We start from the raw sequence: 24,612 nt of genomic DNA on the forward strand, positions 1-24,612 counted from the left end.
AATCAAAAGGCGTATTTCTAGTACCTGATTAGAAACAAAAATATGACCAATAAGCAGTGACCAATAAGTATATTAACCCCTCCGGAAGATTTGAAAAGAAAATATTAGATATCAATGAAACAAATTTAAAAATAAGGTGCTATAATTATTTCTTAAACACTGTAATCAGAAAGATAATCAACCGCTTGCACAAACTGAGTAACACGTATTGGAATGGATCACAAATTATTGGTACTTGTTCCTTGATTTCAGAAAAGCTTCAACTAGTCAGGAAAATGATTCCATAAGAAGCCTTAAGAATTCCAAAATGATATTGGTATATGCAGACCCTACTGCATCGGAGTTGTCTCAAATTGGACTGTAGCATATTTTCCTTATGAACATCTGGTTACTAGATTCTAAATCATCAGTTGGGTTCATGTTAAACGACCGAGAAGGCCAATGATGCCGGTTATCTTCTGGAATTAATCATCAACAAATAAATTGCGCGCATGATGGAATTCACTAATAATAAGTTTAGTTTAATCCTTTATCCAAGTGTGAGCAAACAAAGTTTGCGCCTGAAAGTATCTTCAGGACTGGGTTAAGGTGGTACACACGTATTGGAATATAGGTGGAGATGACCTGCTAATGCTTCTGCCTGATATCTCGACTTGGGCCTGGCTCCCACTGAAGAGACCTCAATAAAGGTCGAAACCGGTCTGGGTAGTGGCCCTTCCCTTAATGCATAACAATAGACATATCCGCAAGGAGATGTGTTTTGCATTATAGGAGATACTAGGATAGGAATGTTGGTAGCTTGCTCCACCTTTGCAACGAGTTGCCCTGGTGTGTACCACCTTAACCCAGTCCTGAAGATACTTTCAGGCGCAAACTTTGTTTGCTCACACTTGGATAAAGGATTAAACTAAATTTATTATACTCTAACCAAGTGGAAAATAAACTTTCGATGGAATTCACTTACAGACACTAATGTTCAACGATGTCCATTTTCTATTAATTTCGTGCATCGGATTATCGTCTCCACTCTCCCACTCTCCATCCAACCGGCTGTGGGTTCGAATCCCACAGTGAGATGTTTTATGAGTGTCTTTAGGTAACAGATGAATTTTCTTGTCTAGTGAGAAACTATCACCTGCTGCCTGGAGATTTGATGTGCCTCAAAGGCCTTCAACCATTGTTTCAAGAACAGGATTTCCAGATTATCCCACCACAGTACTAGATATTCTACGGATTTCTAATTTTTCATGGCAGAGGTTGATATAAAGTATTCAGATGTCGCTCTGTTAGTATCAGTGGAATTAACAAGATTCTAACATTCTGCGTAATGATTCAACATTATTTATTGGTATGTTTAAGAGAATTTTCGTATCAAAAAGGCATGTAATGAGCATAATTTGTCTATAATTGGGACAACTCGGGACAATCGTACTAAGTTACCTGCATATTCACATCGTTCACAGCCACGTGCATAAAATATGTCAAAGTATGTCAGCTTATACTGAAGCAGTAATTTGCATAAACAATATTCCGCGAAATATTTTTCTATTTTTATACTTAGTTTTTAGCATTTGGTTTGCGCCCTATTCCTTAGTCGAGTTTTTTCGCACTTTTCCGTTAAGCCATGCATATAGCGGAATTTTCCAGGATCCCCTCTCTATGTTTTCACCTTATTATTATTATTATTATTAGAAATATGCCATTTTTGAATTGCTTTTACAAAGCACAGTCTTATCTAGATGGCGCTTTTTTATTTGCGGATGTTATTTCGGTCTTCATCTTGAAACGTATATAGTAATTCTTATTGTATGAAACCTATTAAATGTTGGAAGGAAATGTAGGAATCAAAATTTCTTTCTTGTAAATAATTATAATTGTTTATTATTTGTAGTGACTGATAATTCCGGAAATTTAAATTGTTATTTTCTTCATCATTTTGTATAAATGTGAATCAGTATATTACAAATTATTATATTATTTAAAGGGTAATTAAATACTATTGTAATTACTGTTAATTATACTACAAGAATATTTTCAAATCTAAATAAATAAGGGTAATTTTTTAAACGAGGTTTACCAAATTACTGGTGTGACTAACTTCCTTTACGTCAAGTACTTTCTGATAACATTCTAATAACTGGACTTTATCTCTAAGCTCACGTGTTTTTCCTTCCGTTTGTAATAAAGTTTACTTGAAACAATCAGCTCTGATAAGATAAACACTTAAAGAAATTTATCACACAAACAAATGCAGATTCTTCGTATATGAAGTATGAAAAAGCTCGTGATATACATAATGTAGATACAAAGTTGAAATTTTCATTTTACTATTGCACATACGATTTCCTGAAATTGCTGATAGGAAATAATCAACAGGGAGCGTCTTTAGATAGTGCATCTGAATTCGTTATCAAAAAAAAAAAAAAAACAGCTTCTTGAAACACAGTCTGAGCTAGGGTGGAGCGATAACAAACAAAATGACTTTTGATCACGGAGTACTACTAGGCTAAAGTCGCCATACCACTGCATTATGTGAAAGAAAGGCTACGCTTTTCTACCTTAACAGCACGCTGCTGAAATTCTTTCTGATTGTGTAATTTTTAATGAGAATCAAAGGCAAGTACAATGATTACTTATGGTTCACAATTTTTGATATTCATTATTATTGTTAACCATTATATGTACATAAATGGTTAATGGTTAACCATTAACCATTTATGTACATTTTCTATATAAATTTTCTATATATATTTATTATAATTTCGGTGTATTTTTAATAAATTACTTTATGAAACTTTTCCAAGCTTTAAAACTACATTTCATAGGCTTTAAAAGTTATCTCATATTTCGCCCAGTCACATTGGTATAATTGGTATAATTATACAATGTCGATGATACGTATAGCTCAGTGTCATAATAATTATTAGCTAATATACCGACTGTGAACGATTAAGTAACTTGGTTTAGTATAAACCTAATTTCGGCAATAATAATAAAGCCGCTACTTCTATCTACAAAGCATCTATTTTCTGGCCGTTTTATTTTGCGAGAGAAATTGGTTTTGGATTTATGGCCGAAGCAATTCAAGCTGTGAGGCCAGTGCATTATGTCTCGTTTAATTGCGTGTGTTCTTACAGCCGGTCTGCCTAATTTGGGGATGAAAAAATCCGAGTAAAAGTCTTGGGTTGGGGGGGGGGTAAAGTTTTTTTTCTTCCTAATTTGAACTTGATTTTACAAATCAAGTTCAAATTAGGAAGAAAAAAACTTCCACGTTTTCCCAACTGGATTTCAAATCTGGCCCTTTTCAAATGAGGAACGTCATTGCTGCCAACTGCACTATGATGGCTCTTTACACTTAAAATGTTTCTAATAAATTAGATAAATTAGAATAAATTCTAATAAACACATTATTAGATGGCGGTTACATATTTTAACAGTTAAAAAACTGCGTACTTTGTGAAAGATTTGTGAGAAAGATTATGGATCTAATATGCGTTTAATTCAAGTCTAATTAATAATCGAGGCAGTTTGTTAATCTAAAACCAAAGAACAGCTTCGTTATTTTTTTTTTTTTAAGTACATTTGAATAGTATACTTTAAATAAGATGTTAATAAAGGCTTCTATGAAAGTCAAGACATTCAAGTAATTCATTTCGACCAGAATCCATTTTTATAAGGTAATTTTAAGATTGTAAAAATTGTCCGCGCGGTTAGCCTAGTGGCTTTGCGCTTCGCAACCATATTCCTGGTATAAATCCCCCCCACCTCCAGCGGCAGACTAGGCGATAGGTCGGTTGGTACTAACAAGCCGTCGTATCTAACTAACACGCGGACCATGCATAAGAAGCGGGGATAACGCGTAGTGAAAGAAGATTAAGATTATAAAATTTCTATATAGAGCATCCTTAATATCAGTTATTCACTGGGCATAATTCACCATTGTTTTAAGAGACGCTAAATTTGGTATGAAAAGACAACCAGTAAAATACTTGCCAATAACTATGACGTAGTTTATTCGGATGTAAGCAAGGCATGTGCCACTCAAAATGCATCGTCAGTAGTGATGGTTATGTTCTCAGATAACTAACAAATTTATTGACAGGTCGATGACAAGAAATAGTGCTTTCAGGGCAGTATGTTAAGTAGTCATGTGGTTAGATAAGAGTACACCCTAGTTCGGTTTTAGTTTCAATAAACTCATTAAGGTTTCAGATTCAAATATTATCAGTGACGTCTCTCTTTGCCGAGCTGAGGACATATATTTGATAACTTAACTGTCTAGATGACTTCAAGTCTCGTCAGGATATCTTCCAAGAGGAAAAACGAACAGGGAGATGGTGATTAAATTTTAATTTTCCCTATACCTAAAACTGCCTTGTTACCAAGGTAGAATAAAATGGATATAAAAGTCATGAAAATATTTTGAGACAGCTAACGAAAGTAGGAATTAAGTTACTTTTGTTTTGACAGTGAATTTATTCATTCGCTGTCAAAAGAAAAACTTGGAAAAACCGTTAAATAAACTTTGGATGAAATAAAGTTATGAGCCCTTCATATGAAAGTCACTTATTCATATCAATACTGGAATATGTCCATTAAATATCGAAACCTCGAATTTTAATTCATGCTTAAGAGAACTGAATGTATTTACGAAAGGGTTCACTAAGTTTTACCTCTACTTTAGCGTAGAGGTATTGCAACATGATAATTACGAGACACGTGATTTTCTTTAATTTGATGACGAAGAGTAACTTCGATAGCTAGATTTGCACATGCTTAAGCTAGGTCATGCTAGGGTGGATTATGGTGGATATGCGAAAAAATCAGTAAAGGGAGAGAATTCAAACCTACTATACAGAATTCATTTTTAGCAGTTTGTTGTTTAGAATATATAGAATGGACTTTGGCAAAGGACTGTAGTAACATTTACTTTTAAGAATGAATTAGGAAAAGTATATGATTAAAAAAAGTAAATTAAATAATATAAGCTATCATAGAGATGATTAGTATAACAATTGGTATAATTATACAATGTCGATGATACGTATAGCTCAGTGTCATAATAATTATTAGCCAATGTACCGACTGTGAAGGATTAATGTAATCATTTAACATGCGTTGTTGATACTGTTAATATCAGTTATATATATATATATTCCATAGTCCTTCCGCTGTACTAAAATATAATAGATTTGCAACCTTTCATGGGTGAGAGTCATAAAAGAAATTTACAGATTTTAGTGTTGAAGTGTTGAAAATTAAAATATTCATGAGAATGAATAAAAACATTTTATTCAGAACGGTGAATACCTTCGTAATCGGTAAACTTTTCTGAAAGAGTTGCATGTTCAAGTATACTGCTTCTATAACTCTTCCGGTTTCGAGAAGCAAAAAACCTGATTTTTTTTTTTTTGTTCTTTTTAATCCATTCATCTTTGTTTTTCATGCATCTCGGTTTTTCAAAATTGTTGATTGCTTATATGACTGTCCAGATTAAGAAAGGCGATAATCAGATGGCGTGATATGTGGGGAAAACAAAGAATGGAATAAAATTTCCTACCGAAGACTGTACATTAGCCTGGAATCACTCGCGTTGTAAAGGGCTTCGTATTCCCCCTGAAAGGAGTGCGCTACTCCTGTGTGGTTAATCTTCGTGAACACTGCCAGTGGACAATCTTCTGTGTGATTATCCTGTACTGTATTCTGTTGCTGACTGTCGGTAAAAGGTCACGTGTTCACTGAATAATGTGAACCGTGTGTTACAATACATAAACCATTTTTCGTAGCTTATCAACAACCTGTCCAAGCACGGATAATTTTTTTATGTTAAAGTGAAGTGATAATGGAATAAATGCAAACGAATCGTTCTACAATACCGAATCTTTCTGCAAGTGCATTTGGTTTGAATCCTACTTAACGAAGATCTTCAGGTCGTCATTACAAATGTTAGACGGACGTTCCTCACATGGTGCGTCATCAAGCAATTTATCAGTTGACGTAGTTTTTTAAATTTTTTGAGTGGGGGGCTTTCAGTTTGCTGTATCTATTCATATACTGTGCATATCTCTGGTTGCTTTAGCGTTTGGACCCAGTTTATACTCATAAATTATCATCATTTTATCCAATCTTTCATCGAATTGTATTATTGTTTATTATTGATTTTGATTAATTCTGTATGTAGCTGAATATAAAATTAAGCAACAAGTGACTGATTACAAAGAATTAATATCAAACTGTTGCTGATCAACAATGTCAGTGCTAGTAGTAGTATTATACAATATCAAATGATATTATTTTTCATATCAGTAGAATGATTATTAAGTAGTTGGACAAATGATATATGATATGCAATTCACTCTGCTAAACAGGTTAGTTTCCTTTATTGTGCATATGATAAAAAATAAATAAATAAAATAAAGGATGACAGTAAAACGAAGATAGCAAATAGCATGAATGCCAATATTCGTAAGTAAACACGACCGGAGGGGGAAGAGGAAATCCCATGTCATTTATCGAGTCTATCGTACCATGCTGGGAAAATTATATTGGTCAGTAAATTCTTATCGAAATCTTTAAAAATATCTTTACTGTCCGATAAGACCCACTTTTTCTCATCCCAATGTAAAGATGAAATCATGAAATAAGGTCACTCTAAGTGCACAAGTTTTCTCCTTGAAAAATAACTGATTTTTCTACGTCTCACTAACATTGTAGTAAGAATGAACATTTCTAGATCTTACGCTTTTGTCACTCCAAATGGATTTATGTCTCCTAGAGGAACATTAAATAATTATTATGTTGCTTATTATCACAGTACTGAAAGGATTGTACAATTAGGCACAATTGTTGGTGCTAATTTTGAAATAAAATGCCACATTAAAACTAAATGACTAGAAAAGGTCATTCCGGTTGTTTAATTGGATAACATATTCGCCGTCCATCCAGCAGGATGTGAATTCGAATCCTGCCGCAAGCATTGGTGTTTGTGACTCTCATTAAGTGACCGATGAATATCATGGCACGGTATGGACCCGCCATGAAGTTATTTGAAAAGGTTTCTTTATCTGAAGAGTAAGTTTTCTGGATTGTCTAGCCCTCGTCGTTTCCACTGTACTACATTTCTATAGGTTTACAATCTTTTATGAATAGGATTTATATGAAACTTTAATAGAAATCATAATTCTAAACTTTTATTTACATGCTATCTACAGAAGATTAATTATCATCATTGATTTATTACTTATCAATTTTTTTGTCTAAATGTTACTCAATTACGGAGAAGAAAAAATATTGAAGGAGTTTGCAACCTAAAGTTGAAAATATGATTTCACTACTCTACGGCGTACGCATATAACCGACTATGCATCACATCAGCAGGCATTATTGTCTACATGAATACACTTTGAAAAGGTTCCGATTTAAAATTTCTATTTTCAGTACAGTATTGCGAATTATTTCAGAATGATTCTGTAGCAAATTTACAGCATTCAAAGAGAACTTCTAACTGGCTTATTATAAAAATATGGATGAGAGTATCAAACGTTGCAGTTGTTTATGCATCTTCGGGTCCGTCATATCCATTCCGACACAAATCATATTTCTTTACTAGTTTTCACTCCTTCCATGGCTCAAGGAATATCTCATAGGCTATCCAGCAGATATCCTTTATATATAGGATCATAAATTCAAGGTGAGATAGCCGATCTAATATGGCGGTGACATGAGTTTTCTAGACAAGAACTCGGGATGTGCATCTCGCTAGCAATCCAGAGTTGTCAGAGAACACACGCAGAAATAATACACTATAAAATGTTATTTGCATCGTACTTAATAGCAAACAACACAAACTATAACCGCTTTGGTTTCAACAGTATCTTTCAGAATGATCTGTTATCTGTCTGGTCTCAGATTTCACCAAATCTTACATTTCAATCTTCTAAAGCCCATCTTTGGTCCGATCTTCATCTAAGTCTTGTTCTTGTCATTTTACGTTCAAACGCCTTTTTTTTTAACTGCCCATACAACCATGCATGAGTTTTTCTCACACTCCAAAGCTAGCAGTATAAAAATTTGATTCAGCTATTGTGGCGATCTGTTAACTCCCCTAATTTTCGCTCATAACTCTCCTAAAACATACCTCTCCTATAATTCTCATAACTCTCCCAAAGCTCTCCTAAAATCTCATAACTCTCCCAAAACAAAAAGACAAACAAAGATTAATAACAACTGAAATGAAGTTTATGAGAAAAACTGCAAAGTACTCTCTATATGATAACAAAAGATGCGAAGAAATTATGAAAGAATTAAATAAGGAATCAGTAATATAAAATATTAAAATATACATATACATAAGTGGATGGAACACGTTGAAAGAATGAAAACAGAAAGATTACCAAAACAAGCCTTAAATTTCAAACCATTAGATAAAAAAAAGCAGGACGTCCTCTTAAGAGATTCACCGATGAATTCTAAGGCCGGAACAGCCACTGCAGGCCTAAATCCTTGAGGCATGATGATGATCATCATCATGTGGTCTCCAATTTTTTATGAACTCTTTTATTTGGTTTTTTCTAGATAAGCTTAAATGTTATGATATTTATTTATTTACCTGTTAATAGTTAGGTGTTTTTTTATCTCCAGCATCATCGGGGCATAAATAGTGGTTACACTATTCAAATCCTATCCAATAATCTGTTGTTAGCCCGAACAGTTTTAAAACTGTAACGAACAATAATAAAAATAACGGAAGTCCTAATATCGCTGTCAATATCTTGTTTGATATCGAGCAGTAGTTTACGTGTATTAAGTTGATCGTAAAATGGCTGTCTCCCAGATTTTGTTGTAAAATTATGACAGCCATGCTTATTGAGTAGAAGTTTTCACAGCTTCTTACCAACTTATAATTTGTTGCACTTAGGTTTTCTTCCATTTAATTCCGTACAAAGTTCTTTCTAAAGCACGTCCGCCAGTCTCGATTTACCGTAAAGATGGTGGCGAATGTATTTCTGATGTTCTCCAAAGCAGATATTAGCAGATCCTCCAGTTTGTCCGTGGTAAGAAGTTCACAAGTACATGACACTCCTGAATGCGGTAAAGGATGGTGTTGGCCTTACGTGAACGAATGATAGTTACCGGATTTAATGTAGTGTGGAGCTTACATACGTTAAGCACTCCAGATACCTTTCTTGAATGTGTGATCTGAAGTATTACACCATGCTTTAGACCAGGTGTGGCCAACTTCATTCTATGCGAGGGCCAATATATGATGAGTGGAAGCGTCACGGGCCGCACACTTTTAGACAGAACTTAAATAAAAATAAACTCTGCATTTTTTTTCAAGGCAATAGTTATATGTATTGAATTACTATATTTGTTAAATCATTTTGCTACTGGGAGGACATTATGAAATACTTGATTGATTTAAATAGAAGTTGTTAAATTAAATTTAATTAAAAATTTCTGGTTTTTTACATGTAACACAACTTAATGAGAACACTGTGGGCGTTCATGTGCGGCAACAAGTTCATAAAAGTCGATTTTCAACGATGATGACGATATTCTTAACAAATCCTGAAGGTTGTTATTAGTCAGTCGGCTTCTTGTGACGATTTAACCACCCTCATAGTTGAGAAAGTGCATTCACAAACATAGATGCAATTCTCAAGCTGAAATCACTCAATGCAGGATATTTTTCCCTTGGTACCAGTTTCCAAAAGTCAGTGCCTATCTCCACCCTTGACTGGAAAAAGGGGTCACTTTGAAGGTCACACAACTCCAGTTGAATAGTGTCATGCTGCTCTGAAATGTCGCATTTCATTGGGTTGTTCAATAATGTCAGTTGTGGCCGCATGTCACTGAAGTCAGAAAATCGCTTACTGAATTGCTCCAAAAGTTGGTCTAACATTGGCACGCAAAACTAAAGTCGATGTCATGACTCTCCTCCATCAACTCCCTGCAGGAAGGGAAATGCATCAGGTTTCCTCTGACTTGGGTGAATTTAAAAACCTTTAGTCGACTTATGAACCCATCTAGGTGTCCAACTAAATCTGATACTGGATACGTCCCTGTACTTCACGTTGAGTTCATTCATGTGGTGTGTGTGTGTGTGTGTGTGATGCCTGTTGGAAAGGCGAGTAAGCTGTTAAAATGAGGATAACACTTTTGTGATTAGTTCTTGGTTTGTTTTCTCGTGTTCCTCTAAAAACTGTTTCATTTCCTTTCTCAAAACAAAAGAACCGTTTCAATCATTTCCCTCTGCTTAGCCAACGTACTTCTATGTACAACATTAAATCGTCATATTCTGCTTCCATTTCTGTTAGAAAAGAAAGAAAGAAACTTACGGTGTGTCAAGGTCCGATTTCCGATCTTAATTAGATTCACGCACTTCATTACAGTTTTCATAACATCCTCTATCTCCAGAAGTTTACCACACAGAGCCTCCTAATGTATAATACAGTGCAATACAGGGCAACTGATTCCAGCCTTCCTTAGTAATCTAACTAGGCTTGTTTGCGTACCACTCATTGATTTGGAGCCATCTCTCCCAATAGCTGTGAGATTATTAATGTGACCAATATCTTTACCAGCCATTAAAACTGCATCATAAATGTCTTACCCTTTGACCGGTTTGTGCAGACTCTAATGCTGGTAGCTCTTAATTAATAACAGTCTTTGAAAACAGTTCGAATGAAAATCAGAAATTGCGCTGTATCTATTATGTCAGTTGATTCATCCAGAGCCACTGAAAAGTAAGCTGAATCTGTAATAACACTTTTTAATTTATTTAATATGTGAGAACCTATTTCCTCGACTCTTTTTGTTACAGTTTGTTTTGATAGTGGGACGCTTTCAAACTGAATGGCAATTTTATCGTCCCCAAATGCACTTCCCATTTTCACAGAACAGTATTTTGCAAATTCATCATCTGATAATGATTTTTTTGCTTTTGCGATATCTGCGCTTACAACAAACGATCAAACGCCACTACATACAGCATGGTGCTGTATGTAGTGGCGTTTGAGATTATATTCCTTATGCACAGACAATACTTGCAAACACACAAGGCACTCTGGTTTGTTGTCGTTATTGTTTATAAACAGAAATTCATTTTACTGTTTCTCCTAAAATGACCTGTTTTCTTCAGAAATCTTACGTTTCTTACTCATAGTACACAAAGGCTGAAGTCACTGACCATAGGGGACACAAACAATAACACTGCTAACTGTGAAACCGAGTCTCTGAAACTGATCACTGTAACCAGATGAGAGCAAGTGACTTTCAATGATGCGTTACTCTGGAGCGCATTGAAATCTACCACTCCCACTACTACAACTCGCACAGAGAAATAGTAGATTTTATAAATTGTGTAATGTTTTAAAGCAATTTTGATTCCGATTCCGTGTTGAGAATATAAATTGTTTCTGTCATCAGAAATAATGAATATGACTAGTATATCAATCAGAAAGTCTGCAGTCGAAGCTAATAGCTAAATTGATAATACATATAATTTAATATAGTTTTTATCCAGCCGCAGGCCGCACAAAATCACGTCACACAATCACATTTTTTATAAAATAGAAAATGTGATTGTGTGTGTGTGTGTGTGTGTGTGTGTGTGTGTGTGTGTGTGTGTGTGTGTGTGTTAGATGGATCCTACCTGCCAAAGATTTATTTGTAAACCTATAGTACACATGTAACGTCGATGGATTAAGGATTTTTCTGTTTTTCATTTATTTCAAATGTTTTTATTTATTTTTTACATAGTCCGCCAACCATTCTCTACAGACATATAATATTAATAATATTAATCAATAATGAAATAATTATAAAATATAAACATAAGTAGATGGAACACGTTCAAAGAATGAAAACAAAAAGATTACCAAAACAAGCCTTAAAGTACAAACCATTAGGAAAAAGAAAACCAGGACGTCCTCTTAAACGATGACTTCTAAGGCCCGAATAGGCCATGCTAGGGCCTAAATCCTTGATACGTATGATGATGATGATGATGAAATATTGATCTCCAATCTCAAGATAATTACAAACATCCCTGCCCACAGCGAAATGGATTCGAAATCGCTGTGTTTTAGTTGGAAAACGGATACACTAACCACTCATCCAAGAAGGCCGGAAAAAATCTCATTTTAGTTGTTTTGACAAAACGATTTAAAGCGAATTTTTTTCCACTTTATAAATGGATCGTTTTTGCTAAGAAATATATTTGATATGAAATTAATTGCTCTTCCTGGCGCCGGATGGATTTTAAATTTGGTATTTAGATGATTTCTGTTAAAATTCGGTCATTTTCATTGGGATCGTCTGAATTGCAAGAAAAGACAAAACAAAATTCCGTTCATATGACATAAACCAAAACAGAATGTGTTCATGAGCAGGTTTAATTTCGTTAGTAGTAATAGTTACTGTTACTAGATAATGACTGCTATTAAAACCTCACTTTTTCTGTGATATGATTGTAGTCGCCTTTTTTTTTCCTTGTTAGTTTATGAACTGTTACACAAATTTGCTGATTTTGGCATTACCATAGAAATGAAAACCATCAAATCAATCGAAGTGAAAAAACTGATGACGCAATAAATTTTAATAAAACTCATGAATTTAAATCTTAATTATTTTGCCAGACTATCGACAGTTAGGACTAAATGGCCTCGAACTCTCTCTTCGGGAATAATAGGCGTAGTGGATTTATTTATTTATTAAAGGTCAAATCAGAACGGATTACTACTATCATTTTAATTCCACATTTTGGCATTAAAATAATCTGATGGAAACCATAGCTGAACCATAACTGGAAACCATATTAAATTTCGTATTTAATAAAATGCGAAATTTTATTAAATTCCACAAAGCTAAAATAGACTGTTGCAATCTATAATTTCTAAATCATATTTGTCCTTTATATCCCTACAAAGGACTTATTTTGTGCCACTCACCTAAAACTAGTTAATCAAAGATGGCGACTATACAGAGATCGAAAGTTAATTTCACTTCCTCGTCGAGAGGAGAATTTGTGATCAAGTTAAACCTACTCAGATTACCGCAGTTAAAAGTTACAAAGTTTGCAGTTATTTCGGTTCTTTGTTTTAGTTCACTTTTCAAACTGCCTCATCTGCTTTCTAGTGTTTCTGTACGAAGAGTCCATAGAGAAGTTTTAAACTTAGGTTGAAGTGGTTCTCATGTTCACATGGAAACGGATTTAACATAGTAGGCATGTAGAGGTTTGTTGCTTCATGACTGTAGTTTAAGTCGCACGGAATGTATCATCTTATAGTAGATTGACTAGCCGCGTGAGTTAATTCTCATGCTATGCTGTATTTTTTTCTCTCTTTTCCCGTAGTATTAATGTACCATTGTATATAGTCATAGTGAATGATTATTTTGTATAAAACGTTTTATGATGCTACATGTTTTTTTTGTTATTGTACGATGATTGTACAGAGCTGTTAGATTTGTAATTGGCCAATCGCAAAAAAGCCTTTCACTGGATATCCTGCTTAAGTATTAACATTTCTGGTGTTAGGACTTGCCGGATTAACTCTTTGTGGGATATACAGATTAGAATTTTGATATTGAGGCAAGGGAAGCGAAGGGAATATTATTGATTTGTAATAGTTTGGCAGTATTGATTCTTAGTTTCTTTTGGAGGTAATTACTATGATCGACCCACTTCATATTATGATGTATAATTGCATTCCAAGGTCTTTAACTGTTGTAGCGTTTATTAAGACGGTCCATGAATATTTGTTTTCAAAGTTGCGGCTGCCTGATTCTTGACGAATAATTTGTTTTGAGAATGTGTGTTAGTTGCAATTTTGAAGGTTCACACTCATAACCGGCATCATATGTGTTTGATGAGATGTATAGAACTGTTGTCTAACCAGAAAGCAGTTTACTCGAATATGCAGGGCAGTCTATTCAAATGATAAGTAGCTTACCTTCTTTTACTTGTTCTGCAAGTTCTGTTGCTCGCTGGAGATATACGCTACAATCAGTGTTAAAATAATCTGCATGTAATAGACGACCATTTATAGACAATGCCATTCATATGGAGCCTCCGTAGCTCAATTGGTTTCGATGGCCCTTTGACTGAACAGATCTGGTTCTTTCACGCAAATTTATCAGTTCTTTTCAGTAAAAGGTGAGTTAGCCGGTCTTATACGAAAATCAAGGATTTTTTCTCGGGTTTTTCGTCCCTTAAAACAAGGAAACCGGCCCCTTGAACAACTTATCTACAGACAGAATATTATCTATAATAATTCCCTAGTAAAGTAGCATTGCTACCACACCACTAGGTTGAGGGAAAACACGCCATTCACATAGATGTTATATGTGAATGGCGGTGATAAAATGATGCCTTCAAACAAACCAAAATATATTTAATTAGTTCACTTCCCATATGTGTACACTGTTTTCTTACTGAGGAATTGCTAAGTAAATTCCTTATGTTCTTACTGCTGTTAGTTTTGTGATAATTACATGTATGTTTAATCCAATCTATTAAAGACTTTGTGTCTGCGAATTCTTCCATTAAATCAGGTGTACTGTTTTCCTTTGTGGAACGAATTGTCTCCAATTTTTTTTTGTATTGATTTTATTTACCGTATATTCCGGCGATAAAAGTCGACTTTCCAGCATTGAAAAAAAGTACTAAATTTTTTAGGTCGACTTATACGCAGGGTCAAAAATTGATTGCTTTCCAAGAAAAAACTAGTTAAATTTATTAGCAATATACAAAAAGGGTAAATAAGTAAAAATATTTCAACAACTTACAACAAATTTATTTACAGAAAAAATTATTTACATGTTATATAATTATTTATTTACAAAATAAAATAGGTAGGTAACTATATAATTAAAATTTAATTTTCACTATCTGAATGTATGAAAAGTTCATTGTACTCTGGTTCTGTAATTTCTTCCGGTATATCGTCATATAAATTGTATTCGTTTTCTCCATCAGATTTAGCATCAATTTCGTCATCATTGTAAATAAAATCATCTTCCGCACCATCTAATTTGTTAGATGTAGCACATTTTTTAAAATATTTTATTACTATATCTGGTTTTACTTCATCCCATGCTTTCGCTACTTATTCACACATAGTTACCAAAGACGCATGTCGCATTTGTCCTCCTTTTGTGTAACTCCTTGCATTCACGCATTCCACTGTTTTCGTAAACTGTCTTTAAATGGCTTGTTTATACAAACATCCAACGGTTGCACTAGTGAAGTTAACCCACTTGGAATCACTGCCATATTGGTATTATTCTCTCTTAATAATGATTTTGTGCTCTCCGTTAAATGGGACTTGAACATGTCCCACACTAAACGACTGTTTGGATTTTTTAATGCACCTTGTCGTGTATTCCAAATATTTTTTATCCACAGCTTAACTCCTGCTTCGTCCATCCAACCATTCTCATGAACATGGACAAAAACGTTTCTTGGAATTTTGATCTTTGGCATTGTTTTTCTTTTAAAAATTATCATAGGTTTTAATTTAGTACCATCAGCCATACAAGCAAGTACAACTGTGAAACGGCTTCTTTTCATGTGCAGTTGCTTTTAAAGAAATAGTTTTACTTCCTTTCAATTCTACTGTTCTATTCCCGATCATGTCAAACATAACTGGAGTTTCATCCATATTTCCGATTTGAGACAATAAATAATTTTTTTGCTTTCTTTTAGCAATTATAAACTTTCGAAAACTTAATAACTTATCATCCAAATCCTTTGGCAGCTTCTGTGCGATTTTCGTTTTTAGTCGAAGCGCTGAATGTTTCCTTTCCATAAATCCGCTACACCAACTCACTGTAGCTTTGAAGTTTTCGCTGTCCTTTTTATTTGCTTTGCCCCACTTCAAAGCAAATAAACGAATATTATTTCTCGTTATAACGAGTACATTTTGGCGATTTTCTCGAACCCAATCCGCAGCATTATTTTCCAGAATAGGCCACTTACAAATCCCTTTCCGTAATGCGCACTTATTTTTTTGGCATTTTCGTTATTAAAGTTTCATTTTTTCTCCAATCGCGAACTAGTTTTTCGTTCACTCCGAACTGACGTGCAGCAACACAGTTAGTATTTTCTTTTGCAACTTTAATCATTTTGCACTTAAAATTCGCGTCATATTTCATTCTTTTAAAAGGAGCCATTGCACTTTAGTTCACTATTGGTCAACTGGTCAATACGAAAAATAAATTTTTCGAGTCGACTTATACGACGAGTATACTATAAAAATTCAAATAAACTCAAAATATTCCAATATCGACTTGTACGACGGAATATACGGCACTTCTTTATGTTGCTCAAATACTCCATCGAATTTTACCATTATTTCTTACAGTACATGTAGATTGCAAACTGAAAACAGTATTTATGTATTTCTTTCTTCTTTCTGCTTTTGTGAACGAACAGTTACTGGTTTTAACTGGACAGTAATAATTATGTTTCAAATGTTGCAATTCATATACCCTTGGTTATGATATTTTTAGGAGGCTAAAGTGATCATTACATCAAACCATTTAATTCTGAAAACACCTCGGATGGTTTTATTTTATTTTATTTTATTTATTTAATGCTAATATTAATTCTTCCATTGCGACGGGAGGAAAGACAAATGCATTTCCTCTGTTCATTCCGATCCTGTAGAGGAAATAATTTGAAGTTTGCTTCTTCCTAAATTTTGCAATATCGTTAAACCAACGTTCATTTTAGAAATTATGGACTTTACAACAGTGTTATAAATAACTATTTTAATTTCCTGACGTTTCGATCTTCATATTAAGATCACCATCTCGAGTATATACAAATACACAAGGATAAACTGAGTTACATTACACACAATAAGCTAAAAAAACAATAATTTGATCACGGGTTATTCTACTGGCCTGACCTCTAGTGAAAAAAAAATACAACTTAATTAATTATTTAGAAACTACATCAAAGCTAAATTCTATTTAACGTAAAACGAGAAAAACATTCTTTCTTATTCTATAGATAGTCTTCTTTCAGTAAGAATGATGTCCTATTTTTAGCATTACAATTCTTATTTTTGATTTAGGATTCTGGATTATCTACAGTCCTGTTTATAGTTAACTCTTGGAGAGAAAGGTTCCGTGGGTAGAAAATGTGCCTTGCATATGCTTGGGATTTTTAGACAATCATTATTGTTCAGATTGGGATGGTTGATAAGAATCTCACAAGCTTCCTTAAATTTGCGTTCATACCATGTTTTGGGTGGTGTAAACAACTGGTGCTTTTCCATTCAATTCTATGTAAAGTGTTCAGGGTGATCAGAAAGGCCAGATTCACCATACTTATTATATTTAATGTGTCGTTTATGTTGATTTTGTCTGATAGGAATTGTGCGTCCTGTTTCCCCTATATATGGTATATTACAGGTACAATAAATACGGTATACTCCGGGATGAGCCAGCGGAAGGAGTGGGTATTTGGATGAGTTGAGTAAGCATTTTAATTTGCAGGGGGTTTAAAGGTTTCTTTAAGGTTGTATTTTTGTAGCATTCTGTTTATTTCATCTGATGTCCCTTTAATGTAAGGAATGGTTATAGTTTTATTGTAGTCTGGTTTATCTTTGTTTTTATTGAGGTCTTGTAGAGAATTTTGTTAATAGTGTTTTGGCTGCAACCATTTTTTAGAAAAGTATTGCTGATAACTTTAAATTCGTCTTTCAGCTCATGTTCATTGGAGCAGATCTACAAAGCCCTGTGTTTTAGAGTACTAATGACACCAAGTTTTTGTGTTGGGTGGTGGTAGAAGTTTTTGTGTATATATTGGCCAGTATTTGTTGGTTTCCGGTAAGGGAGTGAAGGATAGAATGCCATAAGGAAGACGTGTGATAAGTGTGTCTAGAAATGGAAGTGTGTTTTGTTTTTCCGTCTCAATTGTGAACTGTATGCGTTTGTGTTGTTTGTTAAGGTGACTAAGGAGAGTGTCTAGTGTATGGTGGCCATGGGACCAGATCGCGAAAACATCGTCAACGTATTTAAGCTAGACTTTGGGTTTTAAAGGAGATGAATCTAGAACATGATGCTCAAAATGTTCCGTATAGAAGTTTGCAATAAGGGGGGGATAATGGCGAGCCCATGGTTGTGCCTTCTTTTTTGTAGGTAGAAAGCGTTTTGCCACACAAAATAACCAGAACGTAATACATGCGCAAAGAGCGCCGTGATATTTGGAGGGAATTTGTTCTGCAAAAGAAGGATGGTGTCATTGATTGGGACATTCGTAAAGAGGGCAGACATTTCAAAACTGACTAATAAATCATGTTTTTCTAATGTAATGTCTTTGATTATGTTTATGAAGTGTTGTGTGTTTCTGATATAGCAGGGGGGATGACCTACCAACTCCTTGAGTGTTGCCGCTAATTTCTTGGCTAAGTGATACGGGCTATCTACCTTCAACTATCGGCCGGAGTGGTGTGTTTTGTTTTTTGTGTACATTCGGTAGGCCGTAAATTCTCGGGGAACGAGCGTAGTGCGGAAATAGTTTTTTGACCATATCTTCCGGCCATGTAGTAATTGATTTAAATGGTTTCTCTGTTTTCTTTTTTATTCTGTTGGTTGGGTCATAGTTGACAAGCTGGTATGTACTATTGTCCGCGACTAGTATATTAATGTTTTCCAAATAGTGGTTCGGTTTAGAATCACGGTGGCACTTCCTTTATCGGCTCTGGTTATTACAATGTTAGGATTTCATTTTAGTGATTTCACCGCCGATAATTCGTGTTTCGTTAAGTTGCTTGTTATTGTTTTCTTATGATTTATATTTAAAATATTGGCGGTTTTTCTAAACGTATTTTGTGTGCTATGTTATATTTGGGATGAATCTTAAGCCTTTTTCAATATTACAAATAAAATCCAATTTGTTCATCGATCTGGGTGCTACAGCAAAATTTAGACCTTTGTTGAGTAGCGAGAGTTCGACTTTGTTTAAGGCGTGTTTGGATTGGTTTACTACGTTACTGTTACATGCAGGCGATTAGTGGCTCCTGTCGCTTCTTGGTTCTGGTTGTTACCGTTCCCTTTGGGGAAATTCGAATATATCCGTTGGTTTTGTCGATCTTTTAGTCTGTGAAATTTGCATATGAGATTTTTTAATCTATATAATAAGAAAGTTCTTTATTATATAGATCTTTTTCTCATGTTATGTTAAATAGAATTTATCTTTGATGTTTCAAAAGAATTAATTAAGTTATAATTTTTTTTTCACTAGAGGTTATTCCAGTTGAATAACCCGTGATCAAATCATTGTTATTGTTTCTTTAGCTTATTGTGTGTAACGTAACTCAGTTTATCCTTGTATATTTGTATATACTCGAGATGATGATCTTAATATGAAGATCGAAACGTCGGTAAATTAAAATAGTTATTTATAACACTGTTGTAAAGTCCATAATTTCTAAAACGAATGCTGATCACCGTGCAACACTAAAAGAAAGGATTAAACCAACGTTATTACGTCGACATTATCCTCAGGCAAGCTGAAGGTATGCATTTTCCTATGAAATCTTCTACTTTTTTTCTTTTTTTATCTTCACTGATTGAGAGTTAGTGGTGCAAGTCTTTTAGCTTTTCTTTATTTTCTTTATTATTAATTACATTACTCGTTATATGATATTATTTTTTAAGACTTGGACTACGAAGAAATGTATAGCTCCTTTCGTTTTGTTTTTCTATGGAATATGTAATTGAGTTAAATGCTGTTTATTGGCAGGTACTTGTTTCTTATTTCAGGATACGAACATGTTCCAATGTGTGATTATAGATAACACGGAAGTCTCGTCCCGTTTTTTTATCTTTGGAATGTTTATATGAAGCATACTGGCCTTTAAAAAAAGTGTCGCTTTCCTTTCGCCGAGGTCTCCGGGATTCCATGTCTTACATAATCGGAAGCTTCACCATAATTGTAATCTGTAATCAACAGATATGCATATACAGAGTTTTTCCTGTGTACTGTTTAAATTTGATTTCTGATTGTGTATATTTTGAACCTCTTTTTGTATGAACAGACAGCCTTGTCTACAGAAATTGGCAGAGTTTCAGTGTTTACTTTCCTGAAAAAAGATTACGAGATACTTTTTTAAAATGTTGTTGAGTATCTTCTTATTTGACTTTTCCATACCATTTTATTTCTAATAGATTTATTGGTGGATTTGGTTATGATTAGGAATTATTTTTGACTAGAATTATATTTCGATCCTACATTCTGACCTTTTTGCTTTTCCAAGCGTTCATATGTTCAACATTCTTGCACAGGGATTATTTTATCGTTGGTTATTTATTTGTTTATGGTTTACTGCAATTATTTTGCATCAATGTATATATATACACACAAAAATGCATGTTTGTTGTTTTGTTTTGTTTTGTTTTTAAGTCAATGCCACCTACGGAGGTTGTTAACCTCTTGCCATTAAACAGCCTTCTACACTATTATTGCTGTATCGAATAAAATCTTCATAATCAGAAAGATGTGAACTCTCTCCCTCTTCACTTTCTCTAATATGTGTCCGTCATCGGGATTAATTTTCTTTTACTTCTACGAAGGTAGATCCCCCCCTCCCTAATTCCATTAGTTCAGTTTGTAATGACGGCCATGCCTTTCAGTTGTAAAGACGCATTCCAATTCCGTCAATATAACGAAGAATTTTAAATGGAGTTTTCATCTGAAGGCGAGTTAGCCAAACTCATACATAGGGTATCACACTCCGAGAAACCCGGATTTTGCATTCAACAGGAAAGGCAAATCAGCAAGTACATGCAACGGATGGACAGAGAAGACTATGCAGGCAGGATTAAAGACTATCATAATAAGGTTTCCATGAAGCCAAGTTACTTGGCCTTGATAATGTGCCTTTAACATGTTAAGTCAGTGAGTCCAACCTGTTAAAGGGAAGAAACCCAATAATATACAAATTACATATTCCATCATCATTTTGACCGTAGGTGTTGGTCTTTGACAACCAAGTAAACTCTGACAGTCAACCACACCAAGTGAGGTGCTACTGCCCCAAGCACAATTGGCACCTCACGCTACTTTCTTCTCGTGATGAATGCTCTTGCAGTTTGCAGTAATGCATCGTTTAAATCTTAGCACACTCGAAATATTACAGCAAATAAATAAGTAAAATTATTGGTTGCATCTTGAATATTTATCTTTCCGAAATGAGAGACGAAGGGTGGGGAAATGCACTGAAATATACTAAAAGGTTTAGTTTCAAGCATCGAATTACAAAAAGTGACAAAAAATTAGCATAAAAAACAAGCATGTATTTAACAATAGCGTCACCGACTCCGTAAATAATAAAATAAATCTAACAACTTTTTTTTTTTTTCATTTCCCAAAGTTAGTAGGCGTAACATTTTGGCATTCGGATAATAACGGGTGTCGATCGTGAAGTGATGATGAGAGGTCGACAGTAACCGGTGTGCTTCTAGATAAGGGGTAATGTCGCTGATTAAAATTAGGAATAATTTTGTCATGTGTATGTGGGTGCGCGCAGGCATTCTACAATTGATTATGCTTATATGATGAAATAAAGATTGAGTTTATTCCAAATTCTCTGCCGAAGATCGACTAACTACGGAATCGTCTGAAAAAAAAAAAAGATTCTAAAAAAGTTACTCTTGTCAGATAAGCTTTCATATTACACAAACAGATGTGAATATGTGAACACGATTTTTTTATGTAGAATTAGAAATCTTATAATATATAAAAAATATATAAATATAGAATATTTATATAAATATATATATATATATATATATATATATATATATATATGTGTGTGTGTGTGTGTGTGTGTGTGTGTGTGTGTGTGTGTGTTAAAGATACCAAGCTATTTTAAACCTGGTTTTACTCCATTTCCCAAGTAAGCAAACAGACAAACAAGTCAAGTTTGCGCCTGCAAGTGTTGCAAGTCTAGCTGACCCTGCACGTAGTGCAAGACCAAGGCATCTCATGGTAAAAGTAGAATAAGCTCTGATCACTAATCTTAATATTTACCCTTAATGCAAATCACATCTCCTGGAGGAGATGTATGATGCTTTGTATTAAAGGCAAGGGGCCACTACCCAGACCGATTTCGCCCTTTATTGAGGTCTCATCAGTGGGAGCCAGGCTAGAAATATCAAGATTGTAATACAGAGCTTATAAGTATTTTACCAGAACAAGTTGCCATAAGGTGTTTTAACCTTATTAAATAAACATCTCAGGAGGAGATGTAGATGTAGAAAGTATTTACATTGGGTATAATAAATGTGCAAGATACCAAGCTATTTTAAACCTGGTTTTAAGCATAAGACAAACCACCTTATCCTAATGAGAAATTATAAACTAAACGAATGACACTTACGTTAGGAAAAATTATTTAAGATTTCGATTATATATTAAATTTTTGACTAGGTTTCCTAGCCATTGTCAATATAGTTGAAAAGAGATAAACACAATAAGAAAAATGCTTAAATCGCAAGCGCTTGACAATATATGCTATCAACTGCTGGAGAATAACTTCGCGTGCAACTATTAGAATTCAAAGAATTAAATTTAAATATTTACATAGGAATTAGGAGTATTCACTAGTACAGATGAAAGTAGCTTTGATAAATAAGAATTGGTATTTTAAAATCGAATCTGTAGAAGATAGATTATGTACATACACGATGAACTGGCTGACAGTGGTGATGTATGATTATGTTCCGCAATCTTGACAAGTTATTATTATTATTATTATTATTATTCATCTGTATTGAGTGAATTATCATCACTACAGTCTGTTAATTCTATATGATCCACTGTTCTCTCTCCTTGCACCAACAGCAATCATTACACGCATTTCATTATAACTTAAACTTGTAAAGGAACATCGGCTATGCTGTCCCACCTTCTGAATCTTTTTGATAATTAATAGATCAGCGGTTGTCCTTTTGACAGTTTGTTGTGTTAACTCTGCAGCACGATTGTGAGACTTTTTGTCTCATGATAAGTTTCAATCGACAATTGAAAAGTGCTGACCAATAAAAACATGTTTTAGCTTGCCAAACCGAAATTTGATTTTTAGTCTCTAATAGTCATTTGTCTAACATGGACTGAGTGCGTGAAATGCATTCAGGCTCAACCGTTGGAAGAATTGGAAATTACGACACATTCCATTGTGACGCTTCAAATTCTTCAGCCTGTCCTTGTCTCGAAATCCTGTGCAATTGATAGTGGGTTATAATATTAGGTTGAATTGTCAAAATAATATATAAAATAATTCTCTTTATATTGTTTTATTTATTTTTTTCTAGATGAGTTCCTCTTCCGATTCTCCTAACATCGATGTGCGCATACAGGATTCTCACGTGATTCATATTTCAAAGCCTTCTGCTCCGCCTCCTTCATATACTGAAGTAACTGATTGTAAGTTTTATTTTAGCAATAATGTTTACGATATCTATTTTAATGTTATATAATTTCATTCATCAATGAAAAAAAATAAGATGCAGAAGCAAACATTCATGTTCTGTGCTTTACCTATCACCCCCCCCCACACACGCACACAATCCAACATCTGTTCTCCTGCGCTGTTATTTACAAAACATGCATGTAATACTGCTACTTCCTGGCTGGAGACGAAGCTGCTAATGCACTGGACACCACAACAGAATGCAATGAATGAAAATAAAAACAATAAAAAACATAAAAACGAGGTGCAACTTGAATGGGTTGTATATTTTTAGCATTTTCATTTAATTCTTTACTATTTTCTTTTATTATTTAATTCCTTATCTTTTAATTTCATTAAAATAATAAAAATACAAAAGTGTAGTTTCTGTTTTATATTACTTTGTCTATATTTCTTAAGTTCAAAATTAAAATTATTTTCGTTGAAAGGTTTATAATAATATTATTATAATTTTCAGTAACAGGTCCTCCTCCATCGTACGACTCTCTTTTTGGAAGAGTTCGAGAAGCAAGACAAAAGTCTTCAGGTCACTTGGAATTTCTTTTGGCAGTTGTTTTCATCTTGATTGGAACCGGTAAGTATTTTATTTGGTTGACATTTTCATATATATTATGACATTAATTTATATTGTTAGTGACGATGCACTGATGTGTATCACGATGAATGGAAAAAGGATCTCGCAATATAGAGTTCAGTTGGAAAGGCCTCGTTCAAATGCCGTCTAGCACTTGAGGACTATTCGACTTGAAGTCGAGTTACCCAGTCACGTATGGAGATCGCACAGTTTTTTCTTTCTCACTTAAACTTGTATTTTTAATTCCAGAAAACAGACGATCTGGCTAAAGGAACACGCGTAATTAACATATATATTGCCTCACAGGCTTAATTCCAACTAATATAGACTACTTTTCTACAGCAAAGATTCAGATCAAAAATAGGAAAGCCATCAACTAGAATGCGCATGCACAGCGCGTTCAGTTTTCAAATTCACATTAACATCCTTCAGACAACTCAATCGTGGAATATAACGGTGACTAGACCGAGAAATGCAGAATTCAAGATTTTCTAGAAACTGCATGCCTGGTTGACTGCTTGAATAAGATATCCGCTCTCCAACAAACAA

General features: G+C 34.2%; 1 protein-coding gene across 1 annotated transcript in view; it reads left to right on the top strand.

Moving 5' to 3' along the window:
- Positions 1-2,308: 2,308 nt before the first annotated feature.
- The window catches only part of LOC150104762 (transmembrane protein 272-like), a 35,994-nt gene continuing 13,690 nt past the window's right edge, over positions 2,309-24,612 (top strand). Inside the window, exons 1-3 of the mRNA XM_090395937.1 lie at positions 2,309-2,616; positions 23,332-23,443; positions 23,947-24,063. Of these exons, the coding sequence (XP_090252063.1) occupies positions 23,332-23,443; positions 23,947-24,063 (229 nt within the window). The 5' untranslated portion in view covers positions 2,309-2,616. The remainder of the gene's footprint in view (positions 2,617-23,331; positions 23,444-23,946; positions 24,064-24,612) is intronic.

The sequence above is a fragment of the Typopeltis vanoorti genome, chromosome 7 (genome assembly GCF_054136105.1).
Source record: "Typopeltis vanoorti isolate ZY-2024b chromosome 7, IOZ_Tvanoo_1.0, whole genome shotgun sequence".
Taxonomy (NCBI): domain Eukaryota; kingdom Metazoa; phylum Arthropoda; class Arachnida; order Uropygi; family Thelyphonidae; genus Typopeltis; species Typopeltis vanoorti.